The sequence below is a fragment of the Xenopus laevis genome, chromosome 4L, assembly GCF_017654675.1.
Source record: "Xenopus laevis strain J_2021 chromosome 4L, Xenopus_laevis_v10.1, whole genome shotgun sequence".
NCBI classification, from domain to species: domain Eukaryota; kingdom Metazoa; phylum Chordata; class Amphibia; order Anura; family Pipidae; genus Xenopus; species Xenopus laevis.
In genome coordinates, this window is record NC_054377.1 from 97,339,035 (window position 1) to 97,359,425 (window position 20,391).

At 39.5% G+C, this 20,391-nt stretch overlaps 1 protein-coding gene across 3 annotated transcripts in view; it reads left to right on the plus strand.

Annotated features, from left to right (window-relative positions):
• frrs1.L (ferric-chelate reductase 1 L homeolog) overlaps window positions 1-20,391 on the plus strand; it is a 31,232-nt gene that overhangs the window by 1,397 nt on the left and 9,444 nt on the right. For all 3 annotated transcript variants that reach the window (XM_018256658.2, XM_018256657.2, NM_001091659.1), the window contains 9 exon segments: window positions 2,942-3,134; window positions 3,498-3,634; window positions 4,266-4,360; window positions 8,380-8,527; window positions 14,857-15,039; window positions 16,685-16,783; window positions 18,142-18,289; window positions 18,783-18,896; window positions 20,014-20,129. In XM_018256658.2, coding sequence (XP_018112147.1) covers window positions 2,942-3,134; window positions 3,498-3,634; window positions 4,266-4,360; window positions 8,380-8,527; window positions 14,857-15,039; window positions 16,685-16,783; window positions 18,142-18,289; window positions 18,783-18,896; window positions 20,014-20,129 — 1,233 coding nt within the window.

A 20,391-nucleotide genomic window follows, 5' to 3' on the forward strand; every position in this document is an offset into this window, starting at 1 on the left:
GGTAATCTGAACGTTCGGCCCTATGGCCGAACGATCAGATTACGTTGAGAGTGCAATGGGCTCCGGCGGGACTAAATCAAACCTGTCCGATCGACCGATCTCCGCCGGATGAAAAATGACGGGACTCAACACACACGGTCAGAAAACCGTACGAATCCTCGATTCGTACGATAGGATCTTTGCGTCTATGGCCACCTTAAGTCTCTCCATGCATAGATTTAAAGGGGTTGTTCACCTTTTGTATCATGTGAGTGATATTCTTAGACAATTTGTAATTGGTCTTCACTTTTTATGATTTGTGATTTTTAAGTTATTTAGCTTTTTATTCAGCTGCTCTCCAGTATTAAATTTCAGCAATTGCATTACTAGGGCCAAATTTACCCTAGCATGTACTGATTTGAATGAGAAACTGGAATATGAATAGAAGTCCTGGATAGAAAGATGAGTAATAAAAAGTAGCATTAACAATAAATGTATAGCATTACTGAGCATTTGTTTTTAGAGAGGGGTGAGTGACCCCCATTGAAAGCTGGAAGCAGTCAAAAGAATACGGCATATAATTCAAAAACTATAAAAAAGAAAATTGACGAATTGATAAGTTGCTTATGATTAGCCATTCTATAACATACTAAAAGTTAACTTAAGGGTGGTGACACTGGGAGATTAGTCGCCAAGCAACAAATCTTCTCTACTGCAGGCAACTAATCTCCCTGAAATGCCTGGGCAAGAAAGTGAATCGCCGTCAGGATGGCATTTGTATTGCTTCGGTTTTCCGAAGTCGCCCGAAATTGCCTCGCGAGGAAACAAGGACTTTCATATGCATGTAGTAAAGTGAGCTTTTCAATATTGAAATAACCTGTTCCAAAACTAAATTACTATGTTAATCTTTGTATTCAGTTCAATATAAAAAAACAGTTTTCATACCATGGGTGAATATAGTTTCACAAAAAAGTAAATCTTAATAAATGTAATTCTTCCTAAGCTTCTTTAGCCTAATGACTGTTGGACTAATTATTTTTCATTTGAAATAATATCCAGCTAAAAGGACAGTTAAGAAGACACTTGTCTCTTGTCATGCATACAATTTACTGCAGATAGGAATGAATATCACTGGAAGCTGCAGAATCATATTTGATCTCCAACTTGCCCTTTGGCAAGCACATGTGATTTTTAGTATTTTGTATTTTGTTCAGTAGATGTGCATGTAGGTTATAATTTTAACTTTGTACTCCAAAAGTCACTAAAATGCCACCCTTGTTGGCTACAGAATGGCAGTAAATGCCAAAAAATATACGAGGAACTGACTCTGCTAAAAGTTTAAATAGCACAATTGCTCAAAATTGCAATCTCCCTAATCTTGTAGGCAATGATGAGTAATATAAGTTTCAATGTTCACTCTTAACTAAAAATGATCATTAACTTTAAAAATGACCCTTTATTGGAACCCCCCATAGAGCTGTTACTGTACCTGTCAGTTTTTCAAATTAGGGGTGGGTGTGTTCTAATGGTCCCTGGCACAAGCACAGTAGGAGAGCCATGCATTAAAGGAACAGTAACATCATTATGTTCTACATAGCTTATCTACTGTGTAACCTGAGCCTTTTCTCCTTTGAATGGCTGCCCCCATTTCTACACAGCAGCTTATTTATATAAACAATAGTAGTGTTGGGGTCTGGCCACACAAGCAGATTCTGGAAGGTTAAGGTGGCCATACACTGAGAGATCCGCTCTAGGGCCCAACGATCGGATCCTAACGCATGGGAAACGGGGGTCGTATCGCGGGACCGCATCAACGAACAGATGCGGCCGCGATCCGACGGGATTTTTCGTCCCATCCGATCAAGATCTGGCCGACTTTCAGCCAGATCACGATCGGAGAAGCCCGTCGGGGGGCCCCATACACGGGCCAATAAGCTGCCGACACGGTCTGTCGGCAGCTTTTATCGGCCCGTGTATGGCCACCTTTAGTCGCTCCAGCAACAAATCTCCTCTTCTTCATGTAGACAAACCCCTCCCCGAACTGCCTGCCCTCCGCTGGCTAAAATGAAAATCACCTGGGGGAAGCAACACATGCCGCTTAGTTTTCCGAAGTTGCCCGAAGTTTCCTCGTGTGGCCAGACCCTTACTGAAGCAAACACCGCAGTTTTACCAGTGCAGGGCAACACTGCATTATATTTTTATTACTTTAAAAGACAAATTTTTGATGTCACTGTTCCTTTAACACACGTGAAGACAGGCTTCAGTATCCTTATATATCAAGCTAACTGCTAATTAGTTTCTGTACTATAATGCAATAAGGAGTTGGCAGGATGGGGAATGGATGGATTTGACTAGTTGGGTTTTTGGAGAAATTAACGGCTGAAATGCAACTTTTTAAAGTACATTCTGTATTTAAAACAGTATAATGGACTGGCAAATTCCAGGCTTTCTCAGTATCCCTTATGGCAAGGTATTTTTTGCTGGTGTTTTGTAGGCGCTGCAAAATGCACCCTGCCCTTCCAAAGCATCTGCTTCTGTGGCAGTGGACACACAGTTCATCATCACAAGGTGATCTCAAAATTACCAAATTATTCTGCCATGAAAGAGCTTGGTGTGATTTGATGGACTGATCTTTACCGAGGGGCATGTAGGTGGTCACCTCCTAGTGAGGTTTAATTGGGAACTTGCACCCTCTGGTGCCAGAGGGTTTTCCAAAGAAAGCTACAAATCTCATGACTGGCTGTGCCTTTGCTTTACACATGCCTGTAAGAAATGTATGTTGTCCTTTAGAATGCAGATCTTAGCCACTTGCTAGTTACAGTGAAGATATATGTCTGCCTGAAGTGCAGTTACTGTGTAATTTTAAACTTCTGCCAAACACTTTTTTTAACCCTTAACAACCCTGTAAATTTGTTTTGTAAGGTAATGGAAAGTAATCATTGTCTATCTTTTATTTCTGTAGATGAATCCGTTGGGCCTTTTTCTCATTTACCTTTACACTTGTGCACTGACCCCAGTGTCTGGTTATCCCAATGGTAAAGTGACTTCTGCCTGCAGATCTATGCGCCCTGACCATGGCCATGCTCCACAATCTGAGCCCATTCACAGCATTAATGTAGAAAAAACTATTTTTAAACCAGGAGATCGCATTAAAGGTAAAGGGGACATGTAAAGTGTTGAGTATCTGTAAAAGAAGTATTTAAATTGTCTGGCCTCCCACAGGCCTTTACTGATCTAAATGATTATATCATTGTGCGTGTTCATTTCTGCTACTGTCACTGTTTCATAATTTGTGCAGAGTTCGGTTATTATTATTTGTCAACTTATTTTTCTATTTGGCCATGCAAAGATAATTTTTCATGCTTAGGCTTTTGAAACATATTTTTGCTGGGGGGGGTGTTAAATGGTTTAAAATCAAAAATTTGGACAATAAAATGGACTTCAACTGCATTTTATTGGTTGTGCAACATGATTTGAGTTATTAGCTGCAGCTTTCTTGTATCTAATTACATTTTCAGTCACCTTGTCTGGATCTCGCTTTGATGGATTTCTGGTTCAAGCTCGTGATGCAGAGAACTTGGAAGGCAGTGCTGTGGGATCATTTTCTTTAACTGATGAGAGGATTTCCCAGCTTTTGACTTGTGATGGCATCCAGGTATGATGTTTAAACATCTGTATATATATGCATAAATGAACTGCATAATTTTGAAAGCATTCAAACAATGTCAGAATTGCATTTTTATTGTGTTAGATAAAGTAGCATCAGCAGAACTTTGTCTCCAAATGAATGAAACCAAACCTACATGGCTAAATCTTGTAAGGCTCCTAGTACTCTGTTGCATACCATACAGGTTTATCCAGTGTATGGCTGCTTTAAGGCTAATGTCAGACTTGGCGTTATCTCCTCCTGCCCAGTACTTTGTATTTTCTGACTAAAATCCATGGCTTGTGCACAGTGACTGGAGGATGCCTTTGAAGTTACTAGCAATATTGATATTACCGAATAGCGTAAGGACTCGCCTGCCTAAAATAAAGAGATGAAGTTCAAACCAAACGTGTCTGTGGCATCTGTGTATATGTTCAGGGCAAAATACATCCACAGGCTGTTACCTTTATGTGAATGATGCCTGAACAGGTGGTAGGATGGACCAGTGGAAAAAACACGGTGCTGCTAGCTTTGGTAGTGCAGATGCATTTATTTGATTACTAAAGAAAGAGCGGTTCAGTCCATTGGTTGTGGAATTTTGCAATTTCATAATTAAATTATATATTTTTTTTTATTGCAGAATTCAGCTGTCAGTCACACCAGCAAGGAGAGAAAGCTTCAAGTTGAGTTATTTTGGATTGCTCCTGCCAACAGCCCAAAGCATATTCAGTTTCTGTAAGTAATAATCATAAGCATTGACAACTGATGACAAAGTCAAAAATGTATTTGAAAAAGATGGAAGAAAGGAACTGTTGTTTATGGATATTAGATATGGATGCAGCCCTCTTCTAATTCCATGGTCCTTGGCTTTCTAATGTCTGCGTACACATGGTTAGAGCTTTATTTTAACAGTGAGTAGAATATTCCTGTGATGGAACAGGAAAGTCTAGTGGAAGTTACAAGGGACCGTAAAGGAAGAGCAAAGTTTAGGAAGGAACACCTTTGGATTTCCCGTATTTTAAAGGAGCAGAAACACTTTGCTGGTATATGGAAAATCCAAGTATATGGTAATATTTTGGGAGAATCTAAAATATGATTTTATATTGCTTTGCGAGCATTGTACCATTTATAATACATTTTAACTTTTTTGTTCCCCAGAGAATTACATGATCTTGACATAAATATGAGACTTGTGTCTAGTGTAAGAAAGAAATTTGCCCAATGCAGGAAAGAAATGTGCCCAATGCAAGATTTAATTTCTATGTATTAATAACAAAATGTACCTTTACTTATTGGGGGATGCTACCATGTGTGCATAATCCAAGATCTATTAAAAAGCCCACATGCATTATGACTAATTAGCCATAAATGTAGGTGTGTGCTGCAGACTGTACTGCTTTGTATAATTTGGTTCACATGTGTATATAATGTTTAAAAGAACAAGAACACCAACAAATGAAAATGTTTTAAAGTAAAATATAATGCAGTTTTTCCCTGCACTGGTGTTTGCTTCAGAAACACTACTATAATTTATATAAACAAGCTGCTCTGTAGCCATGGGGACAGCCATTTAAGACACAGGTTACATAGCAGATAACAGATGCACTTTGCAGAATACCTTTGTATCCTATTGCTGAGCTTATCTGTTATCGACTAAGTAACCTGTGCCTTTTTTCCTTTTTCAGTTTGAATGGCTGCTTCCATGACAGCACAGGAGCTAGTTTAATAATCTATAATAGTCTTTAACCAGTGCTGGGCAGCAGCACATTACAGTTTATCTGAATTATTTTTAAACACTTTCATTTTTTGCTGTTCCTTTAAAGAGGTTGTTAACTTTACAAACTAATTCCCATTTTTTATTTACATTTTTTTTTTCAACATTTAAATTTAATGTCCCTCTCTCTGGTGTTTGTCTGAGAGCTTAGTAACCAATGTGTGGAATATGAACAGTTACAATTTGTTACATTACTTGATATATTTTCTCAGCAGTGTCTGTAGAATATTAGCAACTATTGTATCAAATCTAACAGGTGCCTTTAATGAAAACTCAAGGATTCTTCTCAGCAGGGCTGAAGATAAGAAATATATCATCTGATGTATCATTTAGAACAGTTACAGTATTGGTGACTTCCCCCCCTCCCCTCGAGCTGCTTTACAAATTCATAATAAGGTGAAAAAAATAAAACTTTAAACTTCAATATTAGAAAAACAGTCACAAATAGAAAAAATAAATTAATTGAAAAAAGTATTTATTTCTGGTGAAATATCTGAAAACAACTGAACTGAAAAGAAAGTGTTGGAAGAGGGACAATCCCTCTAACATACTTGTAAACATCACAGAATAACAATTCAATTATTTTACAGGTGCTGTGTTTTTTTTGCTTAGATAGCTAAAGGAATATTGTTGATACATAACCCCTTTTATTGTAATTACATTAATCACACATGTACATTAAAAAAAAACACACAACATAGAAGGCTGCACCCCAAATACCACTGACTTTCCTATAAGTTATGCACCTCTTGGAGCAATTACTGAGCTGCCAGGCTGAAACACCAGAGACAGGAACATTCAACTTTAAAGGAGAACTAAAGCTTAACTAAAGAAGTAGGCTAATAATGTTATGTTACGTTATGTTTTGGGCTTCTGTACCAGCCCAAGACAACCACAGCCCTTTAGCAGTGAATATATGTGCCTCCAAATTAGGGATGCACCGAATCCAGGATTCGGTTCGGGATTCAGCCTTTTTCAGCAGGATTCGGCCGAATCCTTCTGCCCGGCCGAACCGAATCCAAACCCTAATTTGCATATGCAAATTAGGGGAGGGGAATCACGTGACTTTTTGTCAGAAAACAAAAGTAAAAAATGTTTTCCCATCCCTAATTTGCATATGCAAATTAGGGTTCGGTATTCGGCCGAATCTTTCACAAAGGATTCGGGGGTTCGGCCGAATTCAAAATAGTGGATTTGGTGCATCCCTACCCCACATATCTTCTTTTCTGCTGATTCACTGCACATGCTGTGTGCTGCTGTCCATTACTGAGATTAGGGACCAACTCAAAATATACAGTACACATAGAATATAAATGTCGGCTAAAACTAAATATACGGCTGGTTAGTAATGAATACAGATAATTACTACATGGCAGCTCAGAAACCAATGCAATTAGCATCAGAATTTAATAATCAGCCTCACAGTATTGGCTTATACTACAGTCCAACCTCATTTGTGGTGACCCCTAAGCTTAGCTGCTCAGAGCCCACTGAACATGTAAGTGTGACAAACACTTTCCAAGATGGTGACCCCTCTGTGACAAGTTTGAAGTGCTGGATCATTGCTTCTATTGAGAAGCTGAAACTTTAGGCTGGTGCAATAAATTCATTATATAAAATATGGCATTTTTAGACATATTAATTTTAAGGGTTTAGTTTTGGAAAAACAGTAAAAAATAAATGATGGAAAGCAATTGAAAAAATATTTATTTCTGGGGAACAACTGAACTGAAAAAAGTGTTTGGAAGGTGAACAACCCCTTTAATGAAAAACATCAACATGCCAACAGTCTCTGGTATGCCTCATATAGTATATTCAGTTGCTTTAGACTTGTCACTAGTGAATAAAGTACAGGTATATCATGACTTTACATAGTACATCCATTTGCAGCAAAGCTCTTATCTTTTTAACTCACATTTCAAGCAGCAGGACAGAAGACATTTTAAACAGCAGGGTAGTAAAAGATAAAAAGTCTTTCAGATAACAAGTATTTTGATTCTGTTTTGTACTTTGAAACTCTGGCTCAGAACCTGAGCATGTATCTGGAATAACTGCCATAATACGCGATGGGTTGGGTTGTTTTTTTTTGGCAGCCAGAAGGGTAATACAAATAGTCGGGTGGGTAAGAGTAAATGCATTGACCCTGCAAACCCAAAATGTTTGTTTAGTATTCTTTTAAAGGACCTTTAAACAAACTTTTAGTGCAGAGACACATGCGAGGAAACTTCGGGCAACTTCGAAAAACGAAGTGCTCGGAGTGCAACCCCACTGGCGATTTAGTTTCTAGCCGGCAGGAAGGCAGTTTGGGGAGATTAGTCGCCTAAAGATGAGGCAATTTGTCGCTGGGCGACTAAATCTCCCCGAATCTTCGTGTGTGTCTCTGCCCTTAGTGTGGTAGAGAGTGCTATTCTGAGACAATTTGCAATTGATTTTCATTTTGTATTATTTGTGCTTTTTATGCAGCAATTTGAAACTTCAGCAATCCAGTTGCTAGTATCCAAATTACCTTAGCAACCACACATGAAATGTGAATAGAAGGGGCCTAAATAGAAAGAAGTGTAATAAAACTTAGCCATAACTATAAATTTGTAGCCTTAGAGAAGCATTTGTTTATAGATGGGGTCAGTGACCTCCCCACATTTGGAAACTGTCTGAAGAAGAAGAAGGCAAATAATTCAAAAACTATTTTAAAAAAGGGCAATAGCTTAGAATTAGCCAATTAATAACATACTAAACATGAACCAACCCTTAATAATTTCAGGACACAGATGAATATTGCTATTCTAGATAAGGGTACATTTGGAGGTCAAAGTAGAGTCAGAATGCTTGCATTTTAATTATGCGTGGGTTAATTTCTAATGTGTATGAGGATAACTGTGGCATTTATCAGCAAATTATTGACAAGGAAACATTTTAAATCACTATTTTCTTGTTTCCCTTGCAAAAAAATAATTCTTTCTTCCCCTCGCCTTGCTTTTAGAGCTACAGTAGTTGAAAAATATAAAATCTATTGGGTGAAGATTCCCGGCCCTATTATATCACAGCCCAACGCACCATCAATTGCACCTAAGATTCCCAGTAGCACGATACCAGTGGTACCGCCACCATCTTTATCACTTCATAAACGTGTGAGTATGAAAATTTTTGCCAAAAAATGTTTCATTTCTACTCTTACTGAATTAACCATTAAAATGCTTTACTTGGTATACCTTTCATATGATCGACTGTTACTAACTTTGGGCCCACTATAGTATGCTCATTAAAATTCCATCCAGCTGCTTGACATTCCTGTTCATAAATTTGTATTAAAGGTTTCAAAGATGTATAAAATATTGCTATTTCATTCATAAGTGGTTGTTTGGAATGGAGATTTTCAGTGAAAGATAGAGAAGCAGTAAAAGAGGGGTTGATGCTACTTGCTGGGCAAATGGCGAGAGAGATACAACTAGTGAATGCAGGACCTCCATCAGAAATCGCAGGGCCCCATACAACAAAATTTCCTGGGCCCCCTGGGCTGCACCCACCGCAAGCCCCACCTACAGGTCGGCCTTCCCCAGCCCCACAGGTCCGCCCCCACTACACAGTAAAAAAACAAAAAAAATATTGGTGGCTAGGGTTCCCACATGTTAATAAAAAATGAAAAGATATTGGTGGTCAGGGCCCCCCATAAAAAACATTTGTGGCCAGGGCCCCCCCATTAAAAAATATTGGTGGCTAGGACCCCACATGAGGAAAAAAATTGGTGGCCAAAATTGCTGGCCAGGGCCCCCCCCCACATTATGAGAAAATTGGTGGCCATGGCCCCTTAAACGTTCATGCCTTCCTGAAGTCAGCAGCTCTCAGAAAGATGGGGGGCCCGGCTAATCAAGTGTGGCGTGGCAGGGCCCCCCTTACCCTCGGGCCCCCTACAACTGTCCCCCCCTGATGGCTGCCCTGAGTGAATGTACTTTAAATTGTGTATGACATTTCTGGAGAAAAATAATTATCCCTGGACAATTGCAGGGCTTCCATACTTACTGAGTTGGCTTCTCCCTCCTGCACCAGTCAAGAGTATGGTTGCAAGTATAGGTCATGGAGGTTGCAGTTAGTTATCCAGTAGTTAGGGCTATTTAACTTGGGGCTTAGCTTTACCATCTCTGACAAATTATGGGCTATATCTTTATCTTGGTTTTAGGCATTAGAGACTGTTCTCTCCTTTACAGGTCTTTTCCAGACTTGAAGGAAAGGTATGGGCTTTGCAGGTGTTATATAAGGAAATATTGAAACCAGTTATTTAGTTTGCTTTTGGGGATGCGGTTGTGATGCCTCCTATGTGTAAAATTAGCTGAGGGTAATCATTCCTGTCTATTTATCTCTCATCTGAAGGTTATGATGAAGTTCCCCGACCTCTTTCTATCTTAGTAGCAAACAGTGAAGCTCCAGGAGCTTCTGTTAAAGGGGTTGTTCATCTTTAAATTACCTTTTAGCTGAGACAATTTGCAATTGGTTTTCATTTTTTATTTGTTGTTTTTGAGTTATTTAGCTTTTTATTCAGCAGCTCTCCAGTTTGCAATTTCAGCAATCTGGTTGCTAGGGTCAGTGTCGGACTGGCCCACCGGGATACCAGGAAAACTCCCGGTGGGCGTCCAGGTGTCAGTGGGCCTCTTGCTGCTAACCATTTGTCCTATTTCATGGTCATTCTCTATATTTTTTCGGCAACGAAGAATAGAGAATAGTATGTAGAGAAAAAAGCCTAGGAGAATAAAGAGGTTGAGTGAGGAGAGGAGGTATAATAGGTTGGAAAGTGGGCCCTCATCCTAAGATTTTTTGGTGGGCCCCTGGCATCACAGTCCGACACTGGCTAGAGTCTAAATTAACCTAGCAACCATGCACCGATTTGAATAAAAGACTCGAATAGGAAAGACCCTGAATAGAAAGATGAATAATAAAAAGTAGCAATAACAATACATTTGTAGCCTTACAGAGCATTTGTTTTTTAGATGGGGTCAATGACCCCCATTTGAAAACTGGAAAGAGTCAGAACAAGTAGGCAAATAATTAAAAAACTATAAAAAATAAATAATGATGGCTAATTGAAAAGTTGCCTAGAATTGCCCGTTCTAGAACATACTAAAAGTTAACTTAAAGGTGAACCACCCCTTTTAAGGTATTATAGGTATACTAATCCAAACCATAAAGCTGTCTCACTGTACACCTTATTCGTGTGTAGCAATTGACAAAAACCTTAAGATGGCCATACATAGACAGATCTGCTCATCTGCAGAGGTTGCCAAACAAGCAGATCTTGCACCGATATGCCCACGTTGAGTTGGCAATTAAGGTTCCAACGATCGGATCACAAGGCCAGAAATGCAGGAGGTGGGATTGAGGACAACATCAATCAAACAATGCAGTCCATGAACCAATGGGAGTTTTAAGACTATCGGATTGACCTCTGGACAGTTTTCGGCCAGATCTCAGAAACCTGTCTGAGGGCCCCATATACTCTCCTATAAGCTGCCGACTTGGTCTGTCAGTCTGTCCTATTCAGCCTGTGTGTTCCATATTCTGCTTGCCCTACTTTGTGTGTATGCTGCCTGTTTGTGCCATACTCTCCCTGTTCTCTGTGTGTGTGTGTGTGTGCGCCATTGTCTGGCTATAGTAGGTGAACCTGGTGGGGGTTTGTTAGCATTTGGAAGTACTACCCAATGTGTTTAATCATGTGCTGAGTGTTGCTGTGCTATCCACAGGGGAGAATGAGACATATGGATTTAAGGGTTTGACATAAACATTTTTTACATATAAGTGATGAGTGGTATCCTTGCAGTGAGCACCAACCATTAGTTTTTTGTGTGCTGCAACCATTAATGTGGGTATTTTCTTTTTTGTGTGATATGGGTGTGGTTTCAAGTGGGTGTGGTTTTAAAGGGGGAGGGGTCAGCACTGACTTCCATTATCTGCCCCTCCACCATAAAAATTCCGTCCCTCAGCACCACAGAAGCTGGACAGCACTGTGTTAAAGTATGCTGGGATTTTGTAGTAAAGCAACAACTGAATAGAGTGTGGTTGAGCAGTGCAGCTGTGCAGGGCCGATACAATTTGCCAGCAGGCCCAGGGCAAATATTAAGTTGGTGGGCTCCCTGCAGCTGTCCCAGTAAATTTGAAATAGTAATCTAGAATATAATAAGGCAGGCAATAAAAAGATGGTCTGTGTTTACCAAAGTAGAATTGGGGTCCAGGGGCACTGCCCTAAACAAACAGCAATGGGAGCAGATAAATGAGGAAAACAAAATAAAACATGTGAATGATCTCTTATATGCAAACCTTTAATATCTGTGTATAATCTGTCTTTCTCTGTGTACACAAATTGTATGACTCCTTGTAAGTAGTTGGAGTGAGTCTTTTACAGTTGGTGTATGGTTTCTCTGTTTTTCAATGGGCAACTTGTATGTCTCCCTCTGGTGGGGGTTTCAGGTTATTATCACAATGTTTTATGAACTTGTATGTCCCGTCTTTGGCTAGGATTGGTACTGCTGTATGTATGTATATTTTTATTTGTACAGCGCTCCTTGAGGGCAAAGCACTGTACAGCAAAACAATAAATTAGTCGTAACAAACAAGGGGTCACTACATTAATAAGTAACAATATGTGCATTATTAGGAATACAATTCACATAAATATAAAATCTAATTACAATACATAAAATATAATTACATACAGATTAAGTGCTCAGTTTTTTCTCATTCTTCTTGTTCACGTTCTTCTATTCACCTTGATAACCTGATACCCTATTACAGATATTGTTCCCTGTGTGATGTGGTTCAGTATTTGAAGTTGCTTTATTATTTATTGCAATTCTTGATTTAGATGTCCTTTTAGAACTTTCCTTGCTTTTTATTATGTGATTTGCCCACAGGAAAGGAGACACTGCATCATATCATCATACATTTTTCATGTCAGCAATTTTTTGCTCCTTTTTTTAGGTTTTTTAAATCTAATTACTTAAAGGGTGGTTAAGTTAACTTTTATTAAGGCTTATTCAAAGCCACTTTTCAACTATCCTTCATTTTCTTTTTTTTTTATAGTTAATTACATGCCTTTCATCTCACTCTTTCAAATGGGAGCCCCTGATCCCATCTAATAACAAATGTTAGGCTACAAATGTATTATTGTTGCTACTTTTTTTACTTTCTATTCAGGCCTCCCCTATTCATATTCCAGTCTCTTATTCAAATCAGTGCATAGTTGCTAGGGTAATTTGGACCTTTTGGGTTCAGATTGCCTTTAAAGAGCATTATACCTCCAATTCAGGGAATAGGGTTTGGCCGACTAATTTTTTTCCTATTGTTTTCATCACAAAAGAAAAAAAGACTTAGGGCTAGTCCACACGAGGAGATTCAGGGAGATTTTGTCGCCTGGCTACTAATCGCCCAGTCTTTTGAGCAACTATCTCCCTGAACTGCCTCAGCGTTTTTCCCCATAGGCTACATTGAAAAGTCGCCTGCGCTAATGCACACGCAGCGATGCGTTTTCAATAGTTGCCCAAAGTTGCCTCAGTGAGGCAATTTCAGGCAACTATTGAAAACGCATCGCCGTGTGTGCATTAGCGCAGGCGACTTTTCATTGTAGCCTATGGGGGAAAAATGCTGAGGCAGTTCAGGGAGATAGTTGCTCAAAAGACGAGGCGATTAGTAGCCAGGCGACAAAATCTCCCTGAATCTCCTCGTGTGGCCTTACCCTTAAGGGCAGAGACAGGCGAGAAGATTTGGGGAGATTTAGTTGCCCGGCGACAAATCTCCTTTCTTTGGACGACTAATCTCCCTTAACTGCCTCCCCGTTGGCTAGAATCGAAATTGCCGGCAGGATGGCACTCGGAGCACTTAGTTTTCCGAAGTTGTCAACTTCAGGTGACTTCAGAAAATGAACAGCTCAGACAGAGTGCCATCCTGCCTTCGATTTAGATTTTACCCGGCAGGGAGGCAGTTCGGGCGACTAAATCTCCCAGAATCTTCTCATCTGTCTCTGCCCTAAAGCTACTCTTTGTATGGCTCTTGAGGGTAAGGACACACTGGACGATTTGTCGCCAACATTTTAAAAAAGTAAATCGCGGCGACAAGACGATTGTCTTTTTTGAACAGACGATTCACAGCGACTATTGGCACAGAGCGATTTGTATCCCATTACTCTGTGCGGTACGTGCTCCACCCAAACCGGAAACGGTTTGTGCTTCCCGCTGTAACCTGGCGTCTTTACGTTCTTGCGTCATTGCGTTCGCATTGTAATTTGAATACAATTGCTGCTACTTATCTGTATGTGTGCGCGTGTCTAGGAGATGTCAGTGCTTTTCTAAGTACATGCTATTTCTGATAAATCGTTCGGAAAAGGGTCTCAGTGCGTTTTGGAGCTACAGGCGATTCACAAACGCGCTGTGGGCACAGGAGCTGGCGTCTTTAATTTGGTTTTGCTCAGAGACAAAACGAGCGATATGTCGCCGCGATTTGCTTTTTAAAAACGTTGGCGACAAATCGTCCAGTGTGTCCTTACCCTTAGAGGTGGATAATTAATTACCTTTATACAACCCCTTTCTTTCACCTTTGTTGTCACTGTTGGTTTACAGATAAGCAGGAGTCCCTAAGGCTGTGGGCACATGAAGGGCTCCGCTGCTCTCGGCCTGAAGTGGATGTTCTCTGTGTCCCTGCTCAATTTATTTGAATCTGATCTGTCTGCGTGTGCACACAAGCAGCACAATGGAAGTGGATGTTAGCCCTAATACATAAAAGGAGGCATCACCAGGCTGACCTCCTCTTCATGTGTGCAGATGAATCAGATTGAAATCAATTTAGCAGAGAAACAGAGCAGTTCCACTCTTAGCCTTCAAAAATACGCAGGCTTAGAGCAACGGACTCCTTTAGTTCGTGTGCCCATAGCCTAAGGCTGCTGACATATGAGGAGCTTAGTCACCCCACAACTAATTTCCTTTAGCGTGGGGGCAACTAACCTCCTCCAAATGCTTTCCACTGGCAATAAAGTGAATCACTGGTGGGAAAACTTACGAGTTGCATTTGCTTTGAGAAGTTGCCTCATGAGGAACAGTTTTCTGTGTTGTACTATTCTTTTTCTCTACCCTAGCAATGCTAGGAAACTTGACACAGCTACCAATTACACTATCACAGCCTATATTTGTCTTCCCCGAGAAGCTCTCCATGCTTGTGTGGCTCCTCAACAGTTTTTACATTTGTGTGCTGCTCACAGGTAGAGCCTAGCATTGGCACTGCGGTTACTATTACTTACAGGTGCAAGTGCACCCTGCATAAACATTTTGCTATATTAATAAAAGATAATAATGAAAAAGTAGTAGTAAGTAAATCTTTCCATAAGCCGTATAGTGTTATTTGCATGGTACAGTTGTTTAAGTTGGTAGAGGGATGCTGTGAGCTTTAAAAACCATGTTTTTAACCTTTCATTCTGTCTTTTTAGTTTAATTCAGCAGGCTGTGGCAGCAGTAAGTTCTGCATCCGAAATCCAGTCTCCTGTGACCCAGAGCATAATCCTGAGTGCTTCTTCCTGTCCTTCAGAAAAGATGGCCAATCTGTACTAGTTGAGATGAGTGGACCAGGACAAGGCTATATTTCTTTTGCCTTATCACATGATCAGTGGATGGTGCGTCTTCTTTAATTTTTATATTTTGCCAATAAATCCACTTAAAAAGGACTTTTATTATACAGGCTTTTTATATCTTGGTGACAGGTCCCCCCCACCTGTCACCAAGACATAAAAAGCTGTATAATAAAAGTAAATTTTAAATTAAAAATGTCCCCAACTTTTTTTTTAATCAAAGCATTTATACTTGTATTAATGGCAGCAGGTAGTACCAGATCTTGGAACATAAAAATTTACAGTTGGCTTGAAGCAATCAACCTTGCTTTAGTATACACGCCTCTACTGACCTCTCCCCTGGCCCCTATCGCAGCCACAAGGAGAGAAGGTATGGGACACTGGGGGGGGGGGTGCAGCTGGAGTGGGGGGTGTATAGGGGCCCCTGATGTGAAAGCCCCCAGTACGACGCCGCTCCAGACCCCCAAGGCCAGCAGTCTTCCACATCCCAACTTCCACCAATTGTGCTTTTCATTTGCCAGAGAACCAGGGACTTGGTGTGGGAGATTTGAAACAACTGTCATATCTCCTGTGTGCCTTGCTTCAAATGCACCTGCCACCCCTAAATTCATGCTGTCCTAGGCTCAGACCTTTGTGTCCTTCCACAAATCTGGGCCTGTGAAAGAAGGATCTCTGAAACATATGTCAGTTTAATAATTGCGATATCCCAACATCCCTTTTAACTTTAACAAACTAACATTGTTCTAACGTATAGTACAAAAGGAATATTGGTTTATGATACTAAAATGATATTCATTACATTTATGGGTAGTGCGCTTCCATAAAATCTAAAGCGCATGTAAAGGCAAAAATCTAAAATCCCATTTTTACTTTCTTTAATGAAAAAGAAACCTATCTCCAATATACTTTAATTAAAAAGTGTGCACCATTTTTATAAGAAACCTGACTGTATGCAGTGAAATTCTCCCTTCATTTACTGCTGTGGATAGGAATTGTCAGACGATCCCTAACTGCTCTGCAGGGAAGCAATCATACTTATGAACAGCAGGGGGAGCCCCCACCTTACTTCCCCACAATGCAGAACTCAAGCAGCTTTGTTTTTTTCCCTGTAGAACAGTCTGGGACTGTAGAGATTTGTACTGGATTTTATTTTTGCATTTACAGCCCCTTAACTGTTTCCAACTCCAGCTGCAGGGACAAAGATCATGGAGCCAGATTTAAACCATAAACTGGGATTCTATTTGAAGGGTTATTTTGCTGCAGCCACTGGTTCTGCAGAGTTGGGGAAAGTTTTTCTTAAACAATACAAAAACTGTAAAATCCACATTAGATTATATGATCACACAGGACCCAGTGCAGTCTGCCTATTCTGATTATTAATCAGTCTTGCTGTATCTGCTTCTGGCAGATATTCTTTGACTTGTGCTGTTTTGATCATTCATGACGATCCCTAAGTATCCCAGACCACACTGAGTCTTGGTCTTGCAAAGATGTTTAACAAAGTTACAAGATGGTGACCCCATGGGGCCAACTTTGAAATCCTAAATCATTTGTTTAATTAGTATACAAAATACAGCATTTCTAGCCTTATTCTATTTTAGACTTTACTTCCCCTTTAAAAATAGTTAATAAATGTCCACTTTACATGTTTGGAAGTGTTACATGTTGTAAATATATCTTTCTGATTTAGGGGGATGATGATGCCTACTTGTGTGTCAAAGAAGACGATGGTGTTCAGATAAATCCAGCCTACATCAGGGGACGATCTCACCCTGAAGTGTCATCTATGGTATCTGTATAATTACTTAAAGGGAATTACTCATGAAAACAAAATGTGTAAATTAAAGAAATTTAACCTGTATCACTCAAGCTGCTGGAGGGGTATAGGCAGAACATGCCAAATTATACATACATGAAATAATCGTAAGGGTAAAGACACACAGAGCTACTAGTAGCAGCTACTTGTCATGGCTACAAAATAGATAATAGTGAAAATTGGCTTTGCTAAAACACTATCCCCCATGTGTAATAAAAGGCACTACGTTTGCCCAGGAGCAAAACAGGTGACCAGTAAATGCTGCTTGCTGGTTGGTTGCTATGGGTTACTGCACCTGGGCAAACGTAGTGCCTTTTATTACATAACCCCAACTGCATATGTTTTAGCAGAGGAAATTCTCTGTATTGTCTATGGCAGTAGCAGCTACTTGTTGTAGCTACAAAATACCCTGCCATAGATAATAGTGAGAAGTGCCTCTGCTAAAACACATTTAGGGGCATATTTATCAAAATGTGAGTTTAGCGCTTAATAAATAAAATTTCAACCATGCTCTATTCATTCCTATGGAATGAATAGAACAGTTAGAGCTCACCATTTGATAAATAGAATTCTAAAAAATCCCATAGGAATGAATAGAACGTGGGTGAGTATCTGTTAAGCTCTAAACTCACTCACATTTTGATAAATCTGCCCTGTATTGTCTTTGCAAAGCCATTTATCACTGTAGTCTGTTTTGGAGCCTTGACAAGTAGCTGCTACTAGTAGCTCTGTGTTTTCACCCTAACAAATCAAGTGCACTTTTACCAAGGTTATTTTGTGGCCAAAAATGTACATTTTGAGACTTTGGGTCCAAGGCATATGCATTCTCTTCTTTAGCTCAAATGGCCCTGCATATATGTAAGGACTTGCCATGGGCACTAGTGTAATTGTGTAATATATCATTGCTATATTAACACTTGAGATAGCAAACAAAACTTTCATGAGCATGAATATAGTGTTGTTGGAGCTCCATGGCACCACACATTGTTTTTATTTTCTCCATACACTGACTGATGTATAAAGAATAGAACTGCAAAAGTTACACTTTAGTCTCGTATGGTTAGGCCAAAAGACAGCAAAGTTGAGCTGCTAGAAGTGTGAAAGGACATTGTTTCTGTGCTAGGTATGGTAGTGACGTCTAGAACCTTCCAGGGCCCAGCAAATAAGTGGTAGAGTGTGCCTCATACTTATGGAAGTAGGTAGTACCAGGCGATCTTGAAACATATTTTTTAAATACATATTACGTTTTAAAGATAATTATTGGGGAATAGGTTCAATGGCATTAGCCTTTTAAGTAAACTTAACAGTTTATTTTGTTTTTTTGGAACCAGGATGTTCTTAGGGATGTTGCATGGCGGCTGGAAGATGGTGTAATTCAGTGTTCTTTTAGAAGAAACCTCCAAATTCCTATCCCTAAAGAACGATTTGACCTGGGTCGGAGTTACTTCATTTTTCTTGCTGATGGTGATGCAAAGGATGGTAAGCTTTGTAAGGTTGTGTTACCACAGACTATAGGAAGGAATGCTGATATAATTCTGTAAACAATTATAGTAATTCTGGCACAACACCCCAGATAATTTGCCACATGTTATTTTGCCATCTGCTATTAAACTCTACGATCAGCTCATATGTGGACCCCTCTAAAATGTGATCTGGCCGGTTCTTATTACTTTAATATGAAATTACCGGCACTAATCAGCCAGAAAAGAGAAATGAAAACTGAGTGAGTGTATGGGCACACGTAATGGACTGGCCTGCGGATCACCAAGTGTAACAATGGAATATGTCCCATATATATGTGTGAACAAATAAAACAGTATTTTAAAGCTTTAAAAAACAACCTCACACAGCCAATATTCAAAAAGCATCTATTTTATTCAGCCTTAACACCAGTGTATTAATGTTTACACGCTACTTTTTTAGACTTAATTTATGTAATGATTTGTGTTATGGTTTTTATTTCTCCTAAAAGGTCTCCTTTACCGACACCACAGGCAACCTCTAATGACAAACCGAAAGTATTGTATCACTGACTTTCCTGAAGATGTGGGGGGATCGCGATCCCCACTTATAATAAAGTTACACGGTATGTTCCCAATTTCATAATAAATGTATGTTATAGGTATAGCCTGCAATTCCAAGCAATGTAGTGTGGATTAGCACACCCACCTTCTAGGTCAGCAAAGATATGCCTGGTGCACGTGGGTGGAGGCTCGGCAACCCCCCAAAGCAGTAATGTAGAAAGAACCTCACGGCACACAGGTCTGCATGAAGTTTTCAGTGATTTATTGAAGCGGAGTGCACAGCAACGTTTCGGGGTCACCCCCTTTGTCAAGCATACGGATTACAACTCGCATATGCATATAAATAGGTGATAAATAATTACATACAGCTGACTTGGTTAATTAACCAATCAGTGGTGATCTAAAATCTCAGCAGTGATTAAAAATGCAAGTAAAAACCAAACTCCTTGTACTAGACCAATGCGTGAAATAAATCAGTGAACATATTCCAAAAAAAGTCCTTAATATGTTAATGAAAATAGGGCTGGTCCAGCCGAAGTCCACATAGCCTTTGATAAAGAAAAAAAGTTAATACAAATCTGCGAATAAAACAGATTACCATTAATTCAAAAGTTACTATTAAAAAACGCTTACCCTATGTGCAGAAAACAGGAGTCTAGGATAGCTGACCCTGATAATAAATTACGTAGAAAAGTAGAAAATAAAACATAATGACACTGTTACATTTAATCCTTCTTTATAGAAAACATGATAAATTATATTCCTCATTCAACCCTTTAGGATGGCGAGTCTGCAAAAGCTTTCTTTCTACATTATAGGTATAGCCTGGACATGCTTTAAGACCAACTCATACATTACTCCCACAGGCTTAGCCAGAATTGATATATACATTGCACCGTATATTTAAATAATGGTATACTTCAATTTATGGTTATTGCATAACATTTACATATTTCATTTTGATGTAAACTTCCACCCACTGCTTAAATCTGTTTTATTACATTCTTGCAACCAATGTATGAAATGGATCCCTCAAATATCTTCTCATTTGGTGACCTTGGCCCAACTTAAGCTACTCAAGCAAATCTTTGTGTATGGCCATTTTAACGCATTTTAGCAGCAACTTTTGGTTAATTTATTTCAAACTCACTTTGAACACGCATCATTTTCTTCTCACAGGTGCTATGATGTTTATTGCGTGGATGACTACTGTGAGCATTGGGGTCATTATTGCCCGATTCTTCAAACCAGTCTGGCCTACTTCGTCTTTGTTTGGTGAAAAAATTTGGTTCCAGGTGTGAAACATGCAGAAATTCACTGAATGCCCCTTTAAAGGGAATTAGTCACAAATTTGTCTTTATAATCTGTCTTATTTTTTCCCCCTGAAAAACACTGATTATATCTGTTTCTTGTATAGAGCTAGTGTATGTTTTTGTGTATTACAGGTTACTGTAAAATGCACTATCCACTTCTGTGGAAGGGTAACTGTAATGAACAAAAGTTAATAGCCAGAACACAGCCTTATTTTGAAGGGTAATTACTCCCCAACACTCCAAT